This window comes from Mobula hypostoma, chromosome 3 (assembly GCF_963921235.1).
Source record: "Mobula hypostoma chromosome 3, sMobHyp1.1, whole genome shotgun sequence".
In the NCBI taxonomy this organism is placed as follows: domain Eukaryota; kingdom Metazoa; phylum Chordata; class Chondrichthyes; order Myliobatiformes; family Myliobatidae; genus Mobula; species Mobula hypostoma.
The window spans coordinates 228085016-228104822 of record NC_086099.1 but is presented as its reverse complement, the minus strand read 5'-3'; the positions used below and the strand labels follow the sequence as shown (position 1 = coordinate 228104822).

At 47.0% G+C, this 19807-nt stretch overlaps 1 protein-coding gene across 2 annotated transcripts in view; it reads left to right on the top strand.

The window, feature by feature from the left end:
• Positions 1-13315: 13315 nt before the first annotated feature.
• Positions 13316-19807, top strand: part of zftraf1 (zinc finger TRAF-type containing 1) — a 163168-nt gene continuing 156676 nt past the window's right edge. Inside the window, exon 1 of one of the 2 annotated variants that reach the window (XM_063044678.1) lies at positions 13316-13821. In XM_063044678.1, coding sequence (XP_062900748.1) covers positions 13495-13821 — 327 coding nt within the window. In that variant the 5' untranslated portion in view covers positions 13316-13494. Of the gene's footprint in view, positions 13962-19807 lie in introns of both variants that reach the window. The other variant, XM_063044679.1, reaches the window with a different exon arrangement.

Sequence of the window (19807 nt, the reverse complement as noted above, 5' to 3'; positions counted from 1 at the left end):
ATTAGGAGTTTGAGGAGATTTGGCATGTCAACAAATACACTCAAAAACTTCTATAGACGTACTGTGGAGAGCATTCTGACAGACTGCATCACTCTCTGGTATGAGGGGCGGGGGGGGGGTCGCTACTACACAGGACTGAAAGGCTACAGAAGGGCATAAAAAATTAGTCATCTCCATCTTGGGCACAACCCTCTGTAGTATCCAAGACATCTTCAGGGAGTGGTGTCTCAGAAAGGCAGTGTCCATTATTAAGGACCTCCATCACCCAGGGCATGCCCTTTTCTCACTGTTACCAACACGTAGGAGGTACAGAAGCCTGAAGGCACACACTCAGTGATTCAGGAACAGCTTCTTCCCCTCTGCCATAGGATTTCTGAATGGACATTGAACCCATGAACACCACCTCACTATTTTTGTGTCGTGGAGAGGGGAGACTTGCAGCATGGGCAACTGCTGGTCTTCCATACAAGCTTGCCCAGGCCTGCGCCCTGGAGAGTGAAGACTTTCCAGGCGCAGATCCAGGGTCTCGCAAGACTAACGGATGCCTTTATATATATATATATATACATACACTTATGTATATATATATATATATACACACAAATTGTTAAATTAAATTAGTAATACAAAAAGAAAGAATAAAAAGTAGTATTACTAATTTAATTTAACAATTGTGTGTGTGTGTGTGTGTATGTGTGTGTATGTATACTGTAACTCATAGTGAAGGGCAGGAGCTGGACTTGGCTTGATTGTCCTGGGCTATTTGAGACGCACACCTTCGGGAGCATTTAATGGTAGTGGGAGCTTGTCCCTGGTAAACACGTCCATCTATAACAACCTCAGGGGACTAGTGTATAATTATCACTCTTATTTCCAGCATCTACATTTTTATGATATATTTTCTAACTTTGTTTTCATATCTGATCGACACCGATGAAGGTCTATCCCAGTACAGTGCTCACTAAGGCAGTAGAGCCTGTCTGGAAGACATGGTCCAGTCTTTGAGTTGAATCTGATCCTGCAACCCACAATCAATGCCTTCAGGAACGTAGAGTAGAAAGACAATAGATAATAGACAATAGACAATAGGTGCAGGAGTAGGCCACTTGGCCCTTCGAGCCAGCACCGCCATTCACTGTGATCATGGCTGATCATCCACAATCAGTATCCAGTTCCTGTCTTAACCCCATAACCTTTGATTCCACTATCTTTAAGAGTTCTATCCATCTCTTTCTTGAAAGCATCCAGAGACTTGGCCTCCACAGCCTTCTGGGGCAGAGCATTCCATACATCCACCACTCTCTGGGTGAAAAAGTTTTTCCTCAACTCCGTTCTAAATGGCCCACCCCTAATTCTTAAACTGTGGCCTCTGGTTCTGGGCTCACCCATCAGCGGGAACATGCTTCCTGCCTTCAGCGTGTCCAATCCCTTAATAATCTTATATGTTTCAATAAGATCCCCTCTCGGCCTTCTGGTTTAAAAGAGCATAAGACATGGGAGCAGAACTAGACCATCAGCTGATCAAGTCTGTTCTGCCATTCCATCATGGCTGATTTATCACCCCTTTCAACCCCACTCTCCTGCTTTCTCTCCGTAACCTTTGATGCCCTGACTTGTCAAGAATCTATCAACCTCTGCCTTAATATACCTTACTACTTGGCATCCGGAGCCGTCTATGGCAATGAATTCCACAGATTCAGTACAGTCTGGCTACAGAAATTCATCTTCATCTCTGTTCTCAATGGATATCCCTCTATTCTGAGGCTATGCCCTCTGATCCTAGACTCCCCCACTGCAGGAAACAGCCTCTCCGCATATACTCTATCTGGGCCTTTCAATATTCGATTGGTTTCAGTGAGATGCCCCCTTCATTCTTCTAAACTCCATCGACTACAGGTCCAGAGCCATCAAACACTCCTCATACGTTAACCCTACCATTCCCGGGGTCACTCTCGTCAACCTCCTCTGGACCCTGTCCAATGTCAGCACAGGAATGATGGTGGGGAGGAGTGTGTGTGGAAGGTGGGGGTAACAGTTCGGTCCATCACTCTCATGTGTCCTCTGGACCCTCCCCTATGCCAGCACATTAGGTAAAGGGCCCAAAACTGCTCACAATACTCTAAATTGGTTTATGATATGATTATGAGGACATGCAGTCCTCTTTTATTGTCATTTAGTAATGCATGCATTAAGAAATGATACAATATTTCCTCTGGTGTGATATCACAAAACACAAGACTGAAAAAAACTAACAAAACCACATAATTATAACATATAGTTACAACAGTGCAACAATACCATAACTTGATGAAGAAGTCCATGAGCACAGTAAAAAGTTCAAAATCTCTCAAATGTCCCACATCTCACGCAGACGGGAGAAGGAAGAAAAACTCTCCCTACCATACCTGACTACAGTCCGACTCTGAGTCATCCGAAAACTTTGAGCGTCCGATCAGCTCGCCGACACCGAGTACCGAGCGCCATCTCTATCCGAACGATTCGACCTCCATCTCGGTCGCCGACAGCAGGCAAAGGCTGGGAATTTTGAGGCCTTCCCTCCGAAAGATTCCCGATCGCGCAGTAATAACAGCAGCGATCTAGCATTTCAGAAATTTCTCCAGATGTTCCTTTGTGCTTTCACGTCCATCTCCATCAAATCAGAATTGTCCACGGCCCCTATTTAACGGATACGATATCATTTTTCACCGGAGGGCTGCGCACGCGCAGCACGCTGCTCTCTCTCCTCCCGCCGATCATTGGGTTTGACCAATGTCTTGTTTAGCCTCGACATTACATCCTTGCTTTGTCATTCTAGTTCTCGCAAAATCAATGTGTCACGATGTGCTCTCGGAGGACTGGACCCAAGTGCAGGGGAACGGCGGGCTTTCTCTGTCACGGGGGTCACTGGCATCGACTCAATCCTGGCGCTGTGGACAGCAGGCTCATGACTCGACCCAGGAGCAGAGGGACGGCACAGTCCCCACGCAGAGATGGACACAAGAGGTTAGACATAGGAATGCCATCAGAGCCTCGGGGGAGCGACTGAGCAACACTGCGAGGTAATTCATTCTCTCCAAACAGTGACTCTGCAAAGGCACTGGACGAGAGTCCTCTTTAAATAACCACAGAATGCGGGGAACATGTGCCAGCCACAGTTAACCACCAGGTTAAACCAAAAGTACAAGGGCTTAATGGCTGTAGTTAATTAGTAAGTAGAGGTGCTCAAACACCCTGGATGCTCAATGTTCTACGTGGGCTGCAGAGGCTCGTGACAGAAGGTTAACATTGCATTTGCAAAAGGGCGAAATTAAAGCCGTAAGAACAGAGACAGGAAATAGTTTGAGCGCTTAAACTTGTAATCTGACTGTGCCGTTCTTGTCAGGAAAGGTAGAGGAGGCTTGACCCAAAAGCAGAGCAGCGGAGACCATTCAGCGGTGAGCGATAACTCCAATAATAGATCGCAAAACAACAAGCCACGAGGGGCCACAAAACGAGAGAGAACAGGAACTAAACACGACAGGGAACAAGGTCAGCTTTAGACAGGGAGAGTGAAACTAGGAGAAACTGGGGCCGGCTGGTTCGAGGAGTGAACGAGGACAGTGGATGAAAACTGGGGTTAAATAGGCTGCCGGTGACGAGGCTGGAGTGAGCGGCAGGTGAATCCTATTAGCTGGGTGGCGACTGGGAGGGGCCTGCACCTGCAGACTGGGAGATGTCAATGGGAGCAGGCCTGACAACGTGGGTTTCCTCCAGGTGCTTTGGTTTCCTCCCACATTCCCAGGACACACGGGTTAGTAGGTTAATTGGGCGTGATTGGGAGGCATGGGCTCATTGTGCCTGTTACCATGCTGTATTGGTAAAATATGAGAGGTGGGTAACCTCATCAGCTGTGTAGCTGGTACTGAGCGCCCTGTACTGAGGCGTTGGAGAGGGACTATTCATAGCATGGAGGGACAGAGAAACAAAGTGGAGGGAGGCTTGATACAGTCAAAACAGAAGCAGTCAAGGGCCTGGACTGGAGTTGTATGTGGGCCACAACTGGTAAATGACAAGGTTTATTCTTTCAGATATATCAGTGAAGCAGTTGAACTTTTGTGTCATCCCTTCAGCATAGGTCTCTCTTAGTAATGGAACGTAGAGCATACAGTACAGGAACAGGCCCTTCGGCCAAACTAATTAAACAAATAATAGCTAATTAACTGAATTTCTAATGCCTGCGCATACTCCATATCCCTCCATTGTCAGGAAATGTAGAGGGGCTTGTCCCAAACACGGAGCAGTGGAGACGATTCAGCGGTGAGTGATAACTTCAATAATAAACTGCAAAATAACAAGCCACGACAGGCCACAAAACAAGAGAACAGACACTTAACATGACTAAGGTAGCTAAAGGCTCGGAGCAACTGGTTGAGGCTGGCTGGCTTAATGAGTGAACAAGAACTGTGGCTGAGCTTTCAACCTGATGGCTTGAACTTCTGGTAATTGCACCCCTACTTCACCATTCCGCATTCCTGTTTCCCTCTCTCACTTTTTTCCTTATCTGCCCATCACCCCCCCCTTCCCAGTGCTCCTCCTCTTTCCCCTGCTTCCATGGGCCTCTGCCTTCTCCTATCAAATTCCCCGTCCTCCAGCCCTTTATCCCTTTCACCTCTCAGCTTCCCAGCTCTTTATTTCACCTCTCCCCGTCTCCCAGTTTCACCAATCACTGACCACTTTGTACTTCTTCCTTGCCTAACCCCCCTCCCCCCACCACCTTCTTGCTCTGACTTCCCATCCTCTTTTCCAGTCCTGATGAAAGGCCTCGGCCCAAAACATCAACTGTTTATTCCTTTGCGTGGATGCTGTCTGTCCTGCCGAGTTCCGCCAGCATCTTGTGTGTGATACTGTGGCTGAGAGCGGGGTTTAAATAGGCTGCCGGTGATGGGATGGAAATGAGTGGCAGGTGAATCCTGTTAGCTGGGTGGAGACTGGGAGGTATCTGCTGGTGCAGGCCTGACAATTCCAAATTTAAAATGATTGAAAATGGTATATTATCCAGACACTGATTATCCTAGCATCAAAAAGTGGTCAGATCTTAAAACCAAGACTCCATCTGCAGCAGCACGATAAACTCGGGTTTATAAATTAGAAAGTCTTTTACGATAAAATCTGATAAATAAGACGTTGCCATTTTATTCTTTAGTTAGTTATTTAGTAATACAACACTGAACAGTCCCTTCCAGCCCACTGAACAGCACCACCCTGGCACTCTCCGATGTGACCCTAGCCTAATCACAGGACAATCTACAGTGGCCAGTTGACTCACTAACCCGTACGTCTTTGGACTGTGGGAGGAAACTGGAGCACCTGGAGGAAACCCACACAGTAACAGAGAGAATGCACAGACTCCTTACAGAATTGAACTCTGGCATAGCATCATGCTGACCACTGCGTTACTGTGGCGCCTTAATGGTTGCTCTTACTAATCGTGTGAAATCGATTCATATTCCGATTTATTTATTAGATTTACATTCCGGTGCCAACATCACATGTTCACAATGTTCAGAAGAACAACACAACCACAACAACGGCAACTAGCCCTTCTCCCATACCTAGTACCCACCCACAGACAGGCCCTCCAACCCCAGGACAGGGAGCCTCCAGGCCTCCAGTCCTTGGCCCCGGACTCAGACTTCAGGCCTCATTAAACAGAGAAATGTTTCGCATTGAAATGGGACCTTGCGGCCCGTCTCATCCAAAATGACCATAATGTTCCTCCACACTAAGCCCATCTGCTCAGGTTAGGCCCATGTCCCTCTACTGCCTTCTCACCCAAGGGTAGAACCGTGTAGGCCCTTCGGCCCACAATGTCGTGCTGACCTTTTAACCTACTCCAAGATCAATCTAACCCTTCCCTCCCACATCATCCTCATTTTTCTGTCATTCACCTCCCTATCGCAGATGTGCCTACCATAGCACTTCTTGTGCCTCTACCATCTCCCTCCCAGTGTGTACCAAACACCCACCTCCCTCTGTATAAATAACCTGACATTCCACTCCATCCCCCCACAGTCTCCTCCAATCACCTTAAAGTTGTGTCCTTGTCTATTAGCCATTTCTGCCCTGGGGAAAAGTCTCCAGCTGTCCACTGGATCTAAGCCTCTTATTGTCCTGCACAACCACTATCAAGTCACCTCTAATCCTCCTCCACTCCAGAGAGGAAAGCCCGAGCTCACCCAACCTTTCCTCACCAGACATGCTCTGTAATCCAGGCAGCACCCTGGTGAATCTCCTCTGCATCCTCCCTAAAGCTTTCACATCCTTTCTACAACAAGGCGACCAGAAATGAACACAATATCTTAAGTGTGGTCTAACCAGGTTTTCATAGAGTTGCAACATTACCTCTAGTCTCTTGACCTCAGTCCTGCAGCTAATGAAGGACTACACACCACACACTTTCTTAACCACCCTACCAACTTGCAGTCATGTGCATCTGCTCCTATGTTTTATGCCCTTATCAATATATCTGCCCCCAACATCTCCTCAAGTGGCTCGTTCCAGATCATCATTACCCTCTGTGTGAAAAACCTACCAATCAGATCCAATTTAAATCCAATCTCTATCTTTACAAAAGTTTGATGAGCGAGTTTATTACAAGTATTTATTGGAGAATTAGGCTGTTCCATCATGGCTGATTTACTATCCCTCACAACCCCCTTCTCCTGCCTTCTCGTGTTCTCAATATTTACTGTTTATTTATTTATTTAATCGATCTATTTAACTATCTGTTTGCTTATTTATTTGTTTGCCCAGTTTGTTGTCTTTTGCACTCCTGTTGAACACCCAGTTGGACAGTATTTCACTGATTTTGTTATGGTTATTACTCTATGGATTCATTAAGTTTGCCCATAAGACAATGAATCTCACGGTTGTATTTGGTGACATGTATGTACTTTGATAATAAGTTTACCTTGAACTTTAAACTTTCTCCCTGTAACCTTTGACACCCTGACTAATCAAGAACCTATCAACCTCCACTTTAAATATACTCAATGACTTGGCCTCCACAGCCGTCTGTGGCAATGAATTCCACATGTTCACCATCTGGTTAAAGAAGTTCCTCTTCATTTCTGTTCTAAGTCCTGCTATTCTGAGGCTGTGCCCTCTGGCCCTGGACTCCCCCACTATAGGAAACATCCTCTCCACGTCCACTCAATCTAGGCCTTTCAGTGTTTGATCATCTCCTCCCACTCTCTGGATGTTGCTTACCTCCCGAGCAACTGATTGCAGTGTTCCTCACCCATATCCTGTCTGATCAAAATACTCAGCATGCCAGACTCCAGAGCATCTCCACCGGCAAGACCAGAACACATCGGACTTGCTGTTTCACATCATCGGCTGCTGGGGTTCTCATCTGGACCACTGTCACATCCAAATGCTGGTGAGACAGGTTGCTGACAAAACCACTCTCTTTTCCAGCGAATACGCTTTTGATCACTGCAACCCGCCCCCCGTAATTCCCTTTGGGAGCTGTGCATCTGAACCGCCTGTGTGACCGGCCATTACTACGGAGTCCTCAAGGATTCGGTGAACGGGACTCTTGAGAATGCAGGTAGAGCTGCCCTGGCCACTGGTAGAGTCAACTTTGGACCAGATCAAAGCAATTGGGCCTGGGTCAGAGAGCGATAAATGAACCAAAGTTCAGCCAATTTAGGCACTGAGCCAGATTAAAAGATTAAGGAGTTGAGGCTGGGGGCGAACATCGAGGCTGAGGGTGAATGATGTTCAGCTCACTACCCCCATTAGGCAATGCAATCGTCTCTGATCTGGGCCGACATTTACGTGCCGGGCGGCACCTAATTAATTAGCTTGTTTATTTCGGCTTTTTTTCTTTAAGATGTGCTGGGTGCGTCCTGGCTACCGCTGCATTCTTCGCGGATCGGTATCTGTCCGCGGCCCAGGGGTTAGGGTGGTGGGACACTGGGGAGTCGTCTGTTTCCATCAGGGCAGGCAGGTCATCTTCTCCTAGGTCAAGGTTTGTCATCTGCTGTGGAAGGCTTGCTTGACTGCTTAGTCTCGCACATTTTTAGATCATACAGTTCTTTGTAATGACTCAAACCATCCTGCAAATATGCCCTAACCCAATGTACCCTTTCAAAATTAAAGTCATACTTTATCATTGCAGCGAAAATCTCATTCAGTTGCTTCACGTTCAGTTCCTGGACGACTTCACTTTCGGTCCGTTCACTACTGCATTCGGTTTCGATTGTTATCCTTTCCTCTTCCAATTGCATCAGCTCTTCATCTATCAGTTCTTGGTCATGAGATACCAAAACCTCTTCAACATCATCTTCGTCAACTTCCACAAGCCAAACTCACTTTGTCCTTGCTTCGTTCACCACGATCAAAACATTTAATTATGTCTAGTTTTACGCTAAGTGTAACACCCTTAGGAGCTCTTTTAGGCTTTTCCGATACCATAGAACTCATCTTGCAAACAGATGCTCACAGGAACGTGTTTAAACAAAGCCGGTGAGAATGCCGTTCCGGGGGAGAAGTGGCTGCTCGGGGCGCGTGCTGCCTTTTATTGCGTGCTGCCTTTTTTCGTAACAGTGAAAACACCTTCTGTTAGCGAAAACAGGTAACTAATGTAGGTCTTTCATAACAGTGAGGTTTCGTAAAGTGAACGTTCGAAAAGCAGGGGACACCTTGTAATGTAATTTTGTTGTTGTTCAGTCGTTAAGTCGAGTTCGACTCTTCGTGACCCCATGGAACATAGAGTCCACAGGGTTTTCATGGCAAGATACGGAAGTAGATTTCCAGGTCTTTCTTCCACAGAGACACTGCTGCCCAGGTTGGGACCCGACTGGGATTGAACTCAGGATGATCTGCCTTGACGTCCAGTGCTGATGCCACCTCACCACCAGCCAGCCCCTGCAGTATTATACTGTTTACTTTTTGACTTGTGTCATAAATGCACATTATTATTTGTTAATTTACTAGTGGTAATATTACTTCATGTGCTGTGTGTGAGTTATATGCACTGTGTTGTGTACCTTGGTCCGGAGGAACATTGTTTTGTTTGGTGGTGTACATGTTGAAATGATAATAACTTGGACTTATAGAGTCACACGGCAGGGAAACTGAGGTAGCGATGACTCCCAAGCAAACTAAAGCTGCTCAGAGACTGAGCGTGGGGGATTGACACTGCGTGACGTTCTCTCCACCAATGATGAGGTTCTCAGTCGGTGAAGGAATGTTCCATCCTTTACTGAGAAACCAACAAAGACAAACAACCTTATAACGATAAAACCAATGAAACTAAGCTAGCGATATAATGAAATACACAGTCTAAGGGTATTCAAATGTACTGAAGCAATCTTAAACGTATTTAAGCGATGAGCAAAGTGGCCAACAAAGAAGTATCAGTCCTGGCTGCCTCCAGCCAGACTAAAACCGAACCAAAGACAAAACATGAAGATAACACTATATTCTTCACTGCTACCACGCCCCCCAACCCACGTGACAAGTTACCCGGAATAAACGCACAACACAGAATACATAACAGACGGACACAGAAGAGACACGTGGTCCCTTCACAGGCCGTTCAGCCCAGCTCAGCCACACCAGCCAACTTGTTCACTCAAACTTGTCCCATTTCCCCGCACTTGGCCCACATCCCTCTAAACACTGCCTCTCCACCTTGACTCACGAGGCAGTCCCGGTGAAGAGGGCAGCCTGCAAGCACAATGGACACACAAAGGCGCAGGTGCTGGGTGAGCTTGGCGGCTTGGGCAGGACCCGTGCCGAGAAATGTTCCCATCCAGTCTGACACATTCTTACTGAGGCAACACAGGAAACATTCTGACAGAAAGCGTCATGGCTCGGTACGGTAACGGCTTGGCCCGTGAACGCAACAAACCGCAGAGAGTTGTAGATGCAGCTCAGTACGTCACGGAAACCAGCCTCCCCTCCATGGACTCTGTCTACACTTCACACTGCCTCCGTAAAGCAGGCAATACGATCAAATACCCGACCCACCCCCAACATTCTCTCTTCTCCGGGAGGAGAAGATGGCGGCGTGACGCAGCTCGCAGCGGCCACTCCGGTGGTGATGTCTGTTATTTGTCAAGTAGGGTGCCGTGCACAATCCTGATTTGATGGAGATGGACGTGAGAGCACGGAGGAACATCCGGTGAAACTTCTGAAATGCCTGTTTCGCTGCTGCTGCTACTGTGTGGTCCAGAATCTCCGGAGGGGAAGGCCCCGAGTCCTCGGCTTTGCTTGTTGCTCGGCGGCCGGGGCAGGATCGAAGTGCTCGGCAGAGGATGGCGCTCGGAGAGGCTGTGTCGGAGGGGCTGCTCAGAGGCTCGAAGTTTTCGGATGGACTCAGAATCCGCTGTGGTCGGGTGCTTCCAATGGTGCTGCATCGGCGAGTTGGCAGCGCTTGGAGGTTCATGGCAGGGAGAGTTCTTCCCTTCCACTGCCTGAGTGGGATGATGAGTCTATCGGGACTTTGAGATTTTTTACTGTGCCCATGGTCTGCTCTTTATCATATTATGGTATTGTTGCATTGTTGTAACTATATGTTATAATTATGTGGTTTTGTCAGTTTTAGTCTTGGTTTGTCTATGTGTTTCTTGTGATATCATTCTGGAGGAACGTTGTATCATTTTTCAATGCATGCATTTCTAAATGACAATAAACGAGGACTGAGTGTCCTCATAATCTAATCTAATCTAATCCCCTCTCCCATCGGGCAGGAGGTACAAAAGCCTGAAAGCACGTCCCAGCAGGGTCAAGGACAGCTTCTGTTCCTCCGTCGTCAAAGTCTTGAAGGGACCTCTTGTGCAATAAGATGGACTCTTGAGCTGACACTCTACCTCGATGTGATCTTGTACTTTGCTGCCTGCCTGCACTGCACTCACTCTGGAGCTGTGACACTCTATTCTGCAGTCTGTACTTCCTCAATGCACTGTGTAACGATCTGATCTGTACGGACCGTGTGCAAGAGAAGAGTTTCACCATATCTCAGTAAATGTGACACTAATGAAGTTCAAAGTAATATTAATTATCAGAGTACATACATGTCACCACATACAATGCTGAAATTCTTTTTCTGTGGGTATACTTTAGCAAATCCATAGGACAGTAACTGTAAACATCAGGAACTGTAAACAGATTGTGCAAAAGCAGATAGAAATACATAGCAATAAAATCAATCCAATTTCTATGCCAAATAGACAACATCGGAATCTGAATCACTTTATTGCCAATATCTGAAACGTACCAGAAAACATAAGACCATAAAGGTGTAGACTACCGAATGTTGACAGGACTAGATAGGGTGTATGTGGAGAGAATGTTTCCTATGATGGGCTGCTGGTCAGATCGAAGCTGAGGGGCTTCAGGGTCCCTGTGCCCACCATCCTACTAGCTAATGCGCAAGCCATAGAGAACAAGGTGGATGATCTTAAAGGGAGACTCACCTACCGCAGGGAGATGCAGAACTGCTGTGTATTCTGTTTCACTGAGACCTGGCTCTCCCCGCCACCCCCGATTGTGCCATCCGACTGGAGGGATTTTCGATCCATCGGATGGACCGCATGGCGTCTTCGGGCAAGACGAGGGGAGGTGGTGTCTTCCTACTGATCAACACTGCGTGGTGCTCGGACACAGTGGCACTGACAAGCTCTTGCAGCCCGGACCTGGAACACCTGCCGGTGAAGTGTTGTCCCTACTATCTGCCACGGGAATTCACCTCAGTCATACTGACAGCGGGCTACATTTCCCCCCAGGCAGACGTGGAGTGTGCTCTGAACATACTGTATGCCAACATCAGTGAACTTGAGACCAGGTATCCGGAGGCTTTGCTCATTACAGCCAGGGACTTTAACCAGGCCAACCTCAGAAAGGCGCTGCCAAAGTTATACCAACACGTCTCCTGCCCCACTAGAGGCCAGAATATACTTGACCACTGCTACACAGCAGTCAAGGATGCCTACCGTTCCATCCCACAACCTCACTTCGGAAAATCAGACCATCAGGCCGTACTCCTCCTCCCGGCTTACAAACAGAAACTGAAGCGGGAGGTCACGGTGTCAAAAGTAGTGTTGGGTTCGACGGAGGAAACAGATGAGGTCCTCCATGACTGCTTTGAATTGGTGGACTGGTTAGTATTCAAGGACTCAGCAGCTAACCTCGATGAGTGTGCCTCAGCTGTCATGGACTTTATTTGGAAATGAACGGAGGACTGTGTGCCTCGCAAGACGATCCGGGTATTCCCTAACCGGAATTAGGCCATTCGGCCCATCGAGTCTGCTCTGCCATGGCTGATTCATTATCTCTCTCAATCCCATTCTCCTGCCTTTTCCCCGTAACCTATGACATCCTGATTAATCAAGAACTTATCAAACTCTGCCTTCAATGACTTAGACTGCACAGCCATCCATGGCAATGAATTCCACCTCTGGCTAAAGAAATGTTTTTGCCCCTCTGTTCTAAATGGGCTTGCCTCACTTCTGTGACTGTTCCCTCTGGTTATAGACTCGTCCACTATAGGAAACATCCTCTCCACATCCACTCTACCTCGACCTCTCAATATTTGATAGGTTGCAATGAGATCCCCTTCCCATTCTTCAAAACTACAGTGAGTACAGGTCCATCAAATGCTCCTCATATGTTAACCCTTTCGTTCCTGAAATCATCCTTCTGAACCTCCCTGGAACCCACTCCAATGCCAACATATCTTGTCTCGGATAAGAGGCTCTAAACTGCTCACAGTACCACAGTGTGGTCTGACCAATGCCTTATAAAGCCTTGGCATTACACCCTGAATGGGCAGATCTAAAAAGTTCTAAAAAGGATGCATGGTAATCGAGTGAGCTGGGTGACTTGTGAGGGGGAAATTCAGGAAAGCACCATTTCTGAGAGATTTTTTTTGTACATAGCTTCCCTGGATTCAGAAATAGAGGATGCGGGGATCTAAATGATGGAAGCTATGTTGAACCTTCAGAAAACTGTGGTAATGCTAGTGGTTATTTGTATCATGAGTTAACCGAGATTTATACCAATGAGAAAGATTCGTACATCCCAAGGAGAGTGCAAAAGTAAATGTTCCAAAGACAGCCATTATTTATTAATGAATGAAGCCATGGAGGCGAAGATTGCATTGACGTCAACCTGCCCTCGCCCCTCCTCCCTCATCCATAACGGTGTGAACGGATCAACCAATCAGAGGACGGGAGCGCCGGCCGTGGCCCCGCGCTCTCCGCCCTTTCTAGAAGGTGACTGGTTTGCCGGAGCAAGGCGGCGCGCGATTGGTGGAACGTGCTCCGCCGAAGGCGGGGACGAAGAGCAGGAGAAAAACAAAGATGGCGGAGTGAAGCTGAGGCGGCGCCGGTCGGCTGCTCGGTGGTGGTGTGGAGGAGCGTGGCGCGGCGCGTTTACCAGGGAAAACACCCCGTGAATCCCGGCGGAGCGGCTTCCATTTAGGGCGGAGAGTTCGAACTGAGGATGTCGGCGGTGGAGGAGAGGGAACCGGCGCCCGCGGCTTCCTCGGCTGGAGGCGGCGGGGCGGCGGCGGCCTCGGTCCCCCCGGACTCCCTCCACCACGGCCCTCCCTCTAACCCGTCGCAGGAAACCAACCGGCCCGAGCTGGAGGAAGGGCCGAGCTCGAAGAAGCGGCCGCGGCTGGAGGCCGACTCGGCCTCGGGCTCGAGTTCGGCGGGGGCGGCGGCGGGCGGTGCCAAGGCGGCCAGCGAGAACAAGCTGGAGGAGAGGCTGTACTCGGTGCTGTGCTGCACCGTGTGCCTGGACCTGCCCAAGGCCTCCGTCTACCAGGTACAGCACCCAAGCCGCCGCCACCTCCCAGCCACACTTAAAACATCTCTCCACATAGCTGCTAAATTCTCCATGATCCATTTTAATCCCGTTATTCTCATGTAGAAGGACAGGCTGTGCCATCTGACTGGACTCATCAGGTACCCAACCTCTTTTTTATTTATCTTAAAATATATATGTGTGTTATTTAATACATATTAGATATAAAATATTGTCATCATGGGAATACAACACTTCACAGAGCACTGTAAAAGGTCATTTATATTGTCTTAATTCTGTGTACTCGTGATTCTTGATCACATTTATAAAGCGTAATTTCACATGTTAAAATGTGGTCACAAAATGAGTCTGTGAAAACTAGTGCGTCTACAGATGTTCTGTAGATGTCGGTATAGTATTTTGAATTCTTATTGTCTCGGGAAGGCTGGGATGTGGATTAACATTTCTGTCAAAGGCGGCGTATAGGGAGTGATTTTCAGTTCTTGTAATTGTTTTCTACCAAAGAAGCAGAATTTATTACACCTGTACAAATATTTAGGCGTCGATAATGTTAAATATGTAGCTTGATGTACAATACAGGAATTGTTATAAAACCAAAACGTTAATCCTATTCTCGACGCGCAATGCAGTGGTTGTTGGGTTAATTTTTTTTTGCAGTTGCTATGAAATGCAGTCTATTTCTTGGCACGCAAGGTGGGGCATCATGTTTTACGTACAGCTTACTAGTGGTCATGTCACTTTGACCACCGGTGGTCAGGTGTCTACTCAGTTCCCTTTAAACTAATGGATGCAAGTTATTTAATCACATTGGTAGCGGGATGATTGAAAAGACCCAGTGAATTTCACATGAAAACTGATACCTCAAAGGTTGTTAACCTTGGCATTAACTAGTGACCTTTTGCCTTGTCTCACTTGCAGTATTCAATCCAAAAAACTCTTAATTTTTAAATTGAGTGGATTTTCAGTGTATCTTGCCCTCCCCAGTGGATTCATTTCAATAAAAAGTTCAAAAGTAAACTTATTATTGAAGTCCATGTCACCATGTACAACCCTAAGATTTATTTTCTTGTGACATTCACAGTAATTATAAAATCAATGAAAGACTGCACCCAGCAAGCTGGATGAACATCAATGTGCAAGAGACAGCGAACTGTGCAAATACAAAAAGAACAAATATCAAGGGCATGAGATGAAGAGTCCTTGAAAGTGAGTTCCTAGGTTGTGGGAGCGGTTCAGTGATGGAGCGAGTGAAGTGATCACTCTGGGTCAGGGTCCTGATGGTTGAGGGGTAATAACTGTTCCCAAACTTGGTGGTCTGGGTCTTGAGGGTCCTGTGCTTCCTTCCTGATAGCAGCATTGAGAAGAGAGCATGGTCCAGATGGTGGGAGTCCTTGATGGTTGCTGTTTTCCTGCAGCAGTGCTCTATGCAGATGAGTTCATTGGTGGGGAGGGCTTTTCTTGTGATGTACTGGGCCAACCAAATCCAGTACTTTTTGTAAGATTCAAGGGCATTGGTGAAGTACTTTGGAGTTAGTCATTGTAACGTGATATCTGCATAATCCCACACTAAGCATGAAGGCAGCTCTGTCTTTAGACATTAATTTGTGGGTAGGTTGTAGTGATGGAGAGTCTCCCCATGGCTGACAATGATATCACAAGCTCAAAATGTTAGAATGTTAGGAATTAATTTCAATTTACCGGGCTATCTTTGAGTAGGAATTGCTCCACGCACATTCCCACTCCTCTCCCTTAGTGGGAGGAAATACCGATCAAAACATTGTTTCACCACTACTTTGTCATTTCCTGTCAGTCACCTTGTGTATAGATACTCCTGTATAGATGCAGAAAACCTACAGCACAATACAGACCCTTCAGCCCACAAAGCTGTGCCGAACACATCCTTACCTGAGAAATTACTTAGAGTTACCCATAGCCCTCTATTTTTCTCAGCTCCATGTACCTGTCCAGGAGTCTCTTAAAAGAGCCTATCGTATCCGCCTCCACCACTGTCGCCGGCAGCCCATTCCAGGCACTCACCACACTCTGCGTTTTTAAAAAAAACTGACAAACTTTATAGACATACACTCAATCTATGCATAGAAGCTATGTGGTTGTGTTTATATTTGTTTATTCTTCATCTTACTGTTTTTTTGTGGTATCTCTGGGACGAAGTGCAGTCGACGTTTCAGGCCGAGACCTGACGAAGGGTCTCGGCCCGAAATGTCGACTGTACCTCTTCCTAGAGATACTGCCTGGCCTGCTGCGTTCACCAGCAACTTTGATGTGTGTTGCTAGATATTCTGACCTGTTGATTCCATGCTGTATTATTAACCCTTATCAGTATCTATTGTGCTATTGCAGCAGAGTCCCATCTGAGCAAGGTCACAATAATTGTTCTCCGCACTCTGCCAATGAAAGGTTTAATGTTTTCTCTGGGCCTGTACTCTGACTGGACACTGAAAGGCCGGGATAAAATGGACCCAGAGCTCACTAACGCATCCTTGGTCTTTATTTATTTAGAGATGCAGCAGGAAACAGGTCCTTCCGGCCAACAAGCTGCACCATCCAGCAACCCACTGATTTAATCTAATCATGGGACAATTTACAATAACCAATTAACCCACTAACTGGCATGCCTTTGGACGGTGGGTTGGGGTGGAGGGGGGAACTGGAGCACCTGGAGGAGACCTATGCGGTTTCCAGGGAGAATGAGCAAACTGATGAACTCCACACTCCAGAATGCCTCGAGCTGTAATAGTGTTGTGCTATCTGCTACGCTACTATGGTACGGTAGGTTGTGATGCTGGTTAATGCAAAATCTGCATTACACTTTTGGGCAGATGGGGCTCGTCAGCCATGGTTGGCAGCTCTTCGAGGAGAAGGAAATCTCTGATCTCAAACCTCCGCTTCCTTGCGGCTATACCCACTCATGGGGAAGGCTTTGGGAGTAAACCCCGAGGGGAAAAATCCAGAATTGGAGTCCCTAAGGCAGTCCAACATTGACTGGCAACTCCTGTGATGCCTCTGGTACCGAACTATAGTAGAATATAGGGGAGCTCTTGTTTCTTGTGATTTTCAGTAACCAAGTAAGGGAAGTGACAATCCTGGTACTAGCTGTGGAACCGGTGCTTGGTCTGTGCATTTGACCAGGTGTGCAAAGGTTTTGGGAGGGAAAAATGAAGAGGTATTACTGCATTATAAACAAACCCCAGTAACCCAACCTAAATATAGATATCATTCTGTAATTAAGGTGAAACAAATCTGAGAATCATGCTTTCCCAAAATTTTGAGCTTGTGGCTGTTTTTTTCTGATTTTACTGGACACTTGCTTAACACCTGAGAGCTAGAGATCAGGAAAAGGCATTTTTCAGTAATTGGTCCATCGTTTCCTTTACTGCCTGTCTCAGGCTGCAGGAGCACCACCTCGTATTCTGTCTGTGTAGCTTCCAATTTGATAGCATGAACATCAATTTCTCCCACTTCCAGTAACTTTCCCAATCTCCTCCACCCCCCCCCCACTGCTTCTCCTTATCTGCCTACCTATCACTTTGCCATGGGTGCCCTCCTCCTTCCCTTTTTCCCATGGTTTACTTTCCTCTTCTGTCAGATTCCTCCTTCTCCAGCCCTTTACCGTAACCACCTATTAGCTTCCTGCTTCTGACTTCATTTTCCCTCCCCCATCCATTTGGCTTTGCCTATCACCTTCGAGCTTGTCCTCCCTCTTCTCCTCTTCCCCCCCCCCCACCTCCCTTATAATTTTGGCATCTCCCCCCTTCCTTTCCAGCCCTGAAGGTTTTGGCCCAAAATGTCAACTGTGTATTCATTTCCGTGGATGCTGCCTGACCTGCTGAGTTCCTCCAGCATTTGGTGTGTGTTGCTGTGGATTTCCAGCATCTGTAGAATCTCCTGTTTCTCTCACTTGGCTGCTGTAATTGTACAGTGAGCTGTAGAGGGGATTTTTAATGCTTTAACTTTCACTTATTTTTCATCTTACAAAGAATCTGAAACTCTGTACTCGTTATAGTATGTTCTGTTTCTTCATTTAATTGCGTGTAAAACTAAGATAATGGCAGCCTGTCACTCTTGATGCCAGCATGTGTTTGACCTTTAGTGTGCAGTGTGAATACAATAAAACTAAACTGAAATCCCAAATATCTTTAAAACAAGGCAACAATATTCAAGATGGTTTAATATGGCTTGATACACAGGTGTAAAGGACGTGTACACGGAATACGAGAGGTTGCAGCCGCTCTTTGAGTTTCTCAGAGCCGTTGCTGAGGTTCTGGCTGTATTTTAGTCCCACGATCCTCATCTACGGGCACCCAGTTTGGAAGGGGGCGGGGTGAGAGGATCTCCTGGTGGGTTTGCTCCTGGGCCTGCCCAAGATGGCCATTCATGGGTCGAGGTGGCAGAAGCTGGAGGGGGCTGCCTGGGCCGACTGCCTGCCCTTTTTCCAAGGGTACGTCTGTGCCCGGCTGTCCTTGGAGAGGGAGCACGCGGTAGCAATGGACACATTGGGGCATTTCCGTGAGCGGTGGTCCCCTGGTATAGACTGTTTTATAAATGGTAGTAACCGTATTGGAATTTAAGTGTAACTACTGTCTTGTAAAATTGATCGTCTTGTATCTGTGTTGTAAATAAACTTCTATAGTTTTGATTTTTAAAAAAAGCACGGAGTAAGACATTGGTGCAGAATTAGGACATTTGACCCATCGAGTCTGCCCCACCATTCCATCGTGACTCATTCATTATCCCTGTAACCCCATTCTCCTGTTTTCTCCCTGTAACCTTTGATTAATCAAGAACCTATTGAGGCCTTCCTCCCTGTTAGTCAACTTTGACCATGGATGTTGTGTCCTAGCTGTCTACATATTAGAAAGAAGCCAGGGCAGAACGATATGGAGAACATTCAGCAGGTTTCCTCTCGTCACACAGCTGGTGCGTCCAAAGGAGTGGCAGGAACTGATGCAGTTTGGCATCAGGAGTTCCAAACAGTGGTCTCAACCTAAGACTGCCTTAGGAGCTCCAGCTCTGGATTTTTACTCGGGGGTTACTCCCGAAGCCTCCCCCGTATAGCCGCAAGGCAGTGGAGGTTTGAGATCAGAGATTTCCTTCTAGATCGAGTGTGACAGTGGGAAAGTGTGTATGGAACCGGAGGAAATGGCAGAGATACTTAATGAATACTTCAGTATTCACTACGGAAAAGGATCTTGGTGATTGTAGTGATGACTTGCAGCAGACTGAAAAGCTTGAGCATGTAGATATTAAGAAAGAGGATGTGCTGGAGCTTTTGGAAAGCATCAAGTTGGGTAAGTCACCAGGACCGGATGAGATGTACCCCAGGCTACTGTGGAAGGCAAGGGAGGAGGTTACTGAGCCTCTGGCGATGATCTTTGCATCATCAATGGGGGTGGGAGAGGTTCCAGAGGATTGGAGGGTTGCGGATGTTGTTCCATTATTCAAGAAAGGGAGTAGAGATAGCCCAGGAAATTATAGACCAGTGAGTCTTACTTCAGTGGTTGGTAAGTTGATGGAGAAGATCCTGAGAGGCAGGATTTATGAACATTTGGAGAAGTATAATATGATTAGGAATAGTCAGCATGGCTTTGTCAAGGGCAGGTTGTGCCTTACGAGCCTGAGTGAATTTTTTGAGGATGTGACTAAACGCGTTGATGGAGGAAGAGCAGTAGATGTAATGTATCTGGATTTCAGCAAGGCATTTGATAAGGTACCCCATGCCAGGCTTACTGAGAAAGTAAGGAGGCATGGGATCCAAGGGGAAATTGCTTTGTGGATCAAGAACTGGCTCGCCCACAGAAGGCAAAGAGTGGTTGTAGATGGGTCATATTCTGCATGGAGGTCGGTGACCAGTGGTGTGCCTCAGGGACATGATTTTTATAAATGACCTGGATGAGGAAGTGGAGGGATGGGTTGTTAAGTTTGCTGATGACACTAAGGTTGGGGGTGTTGTGGATAGTGTGGAGGG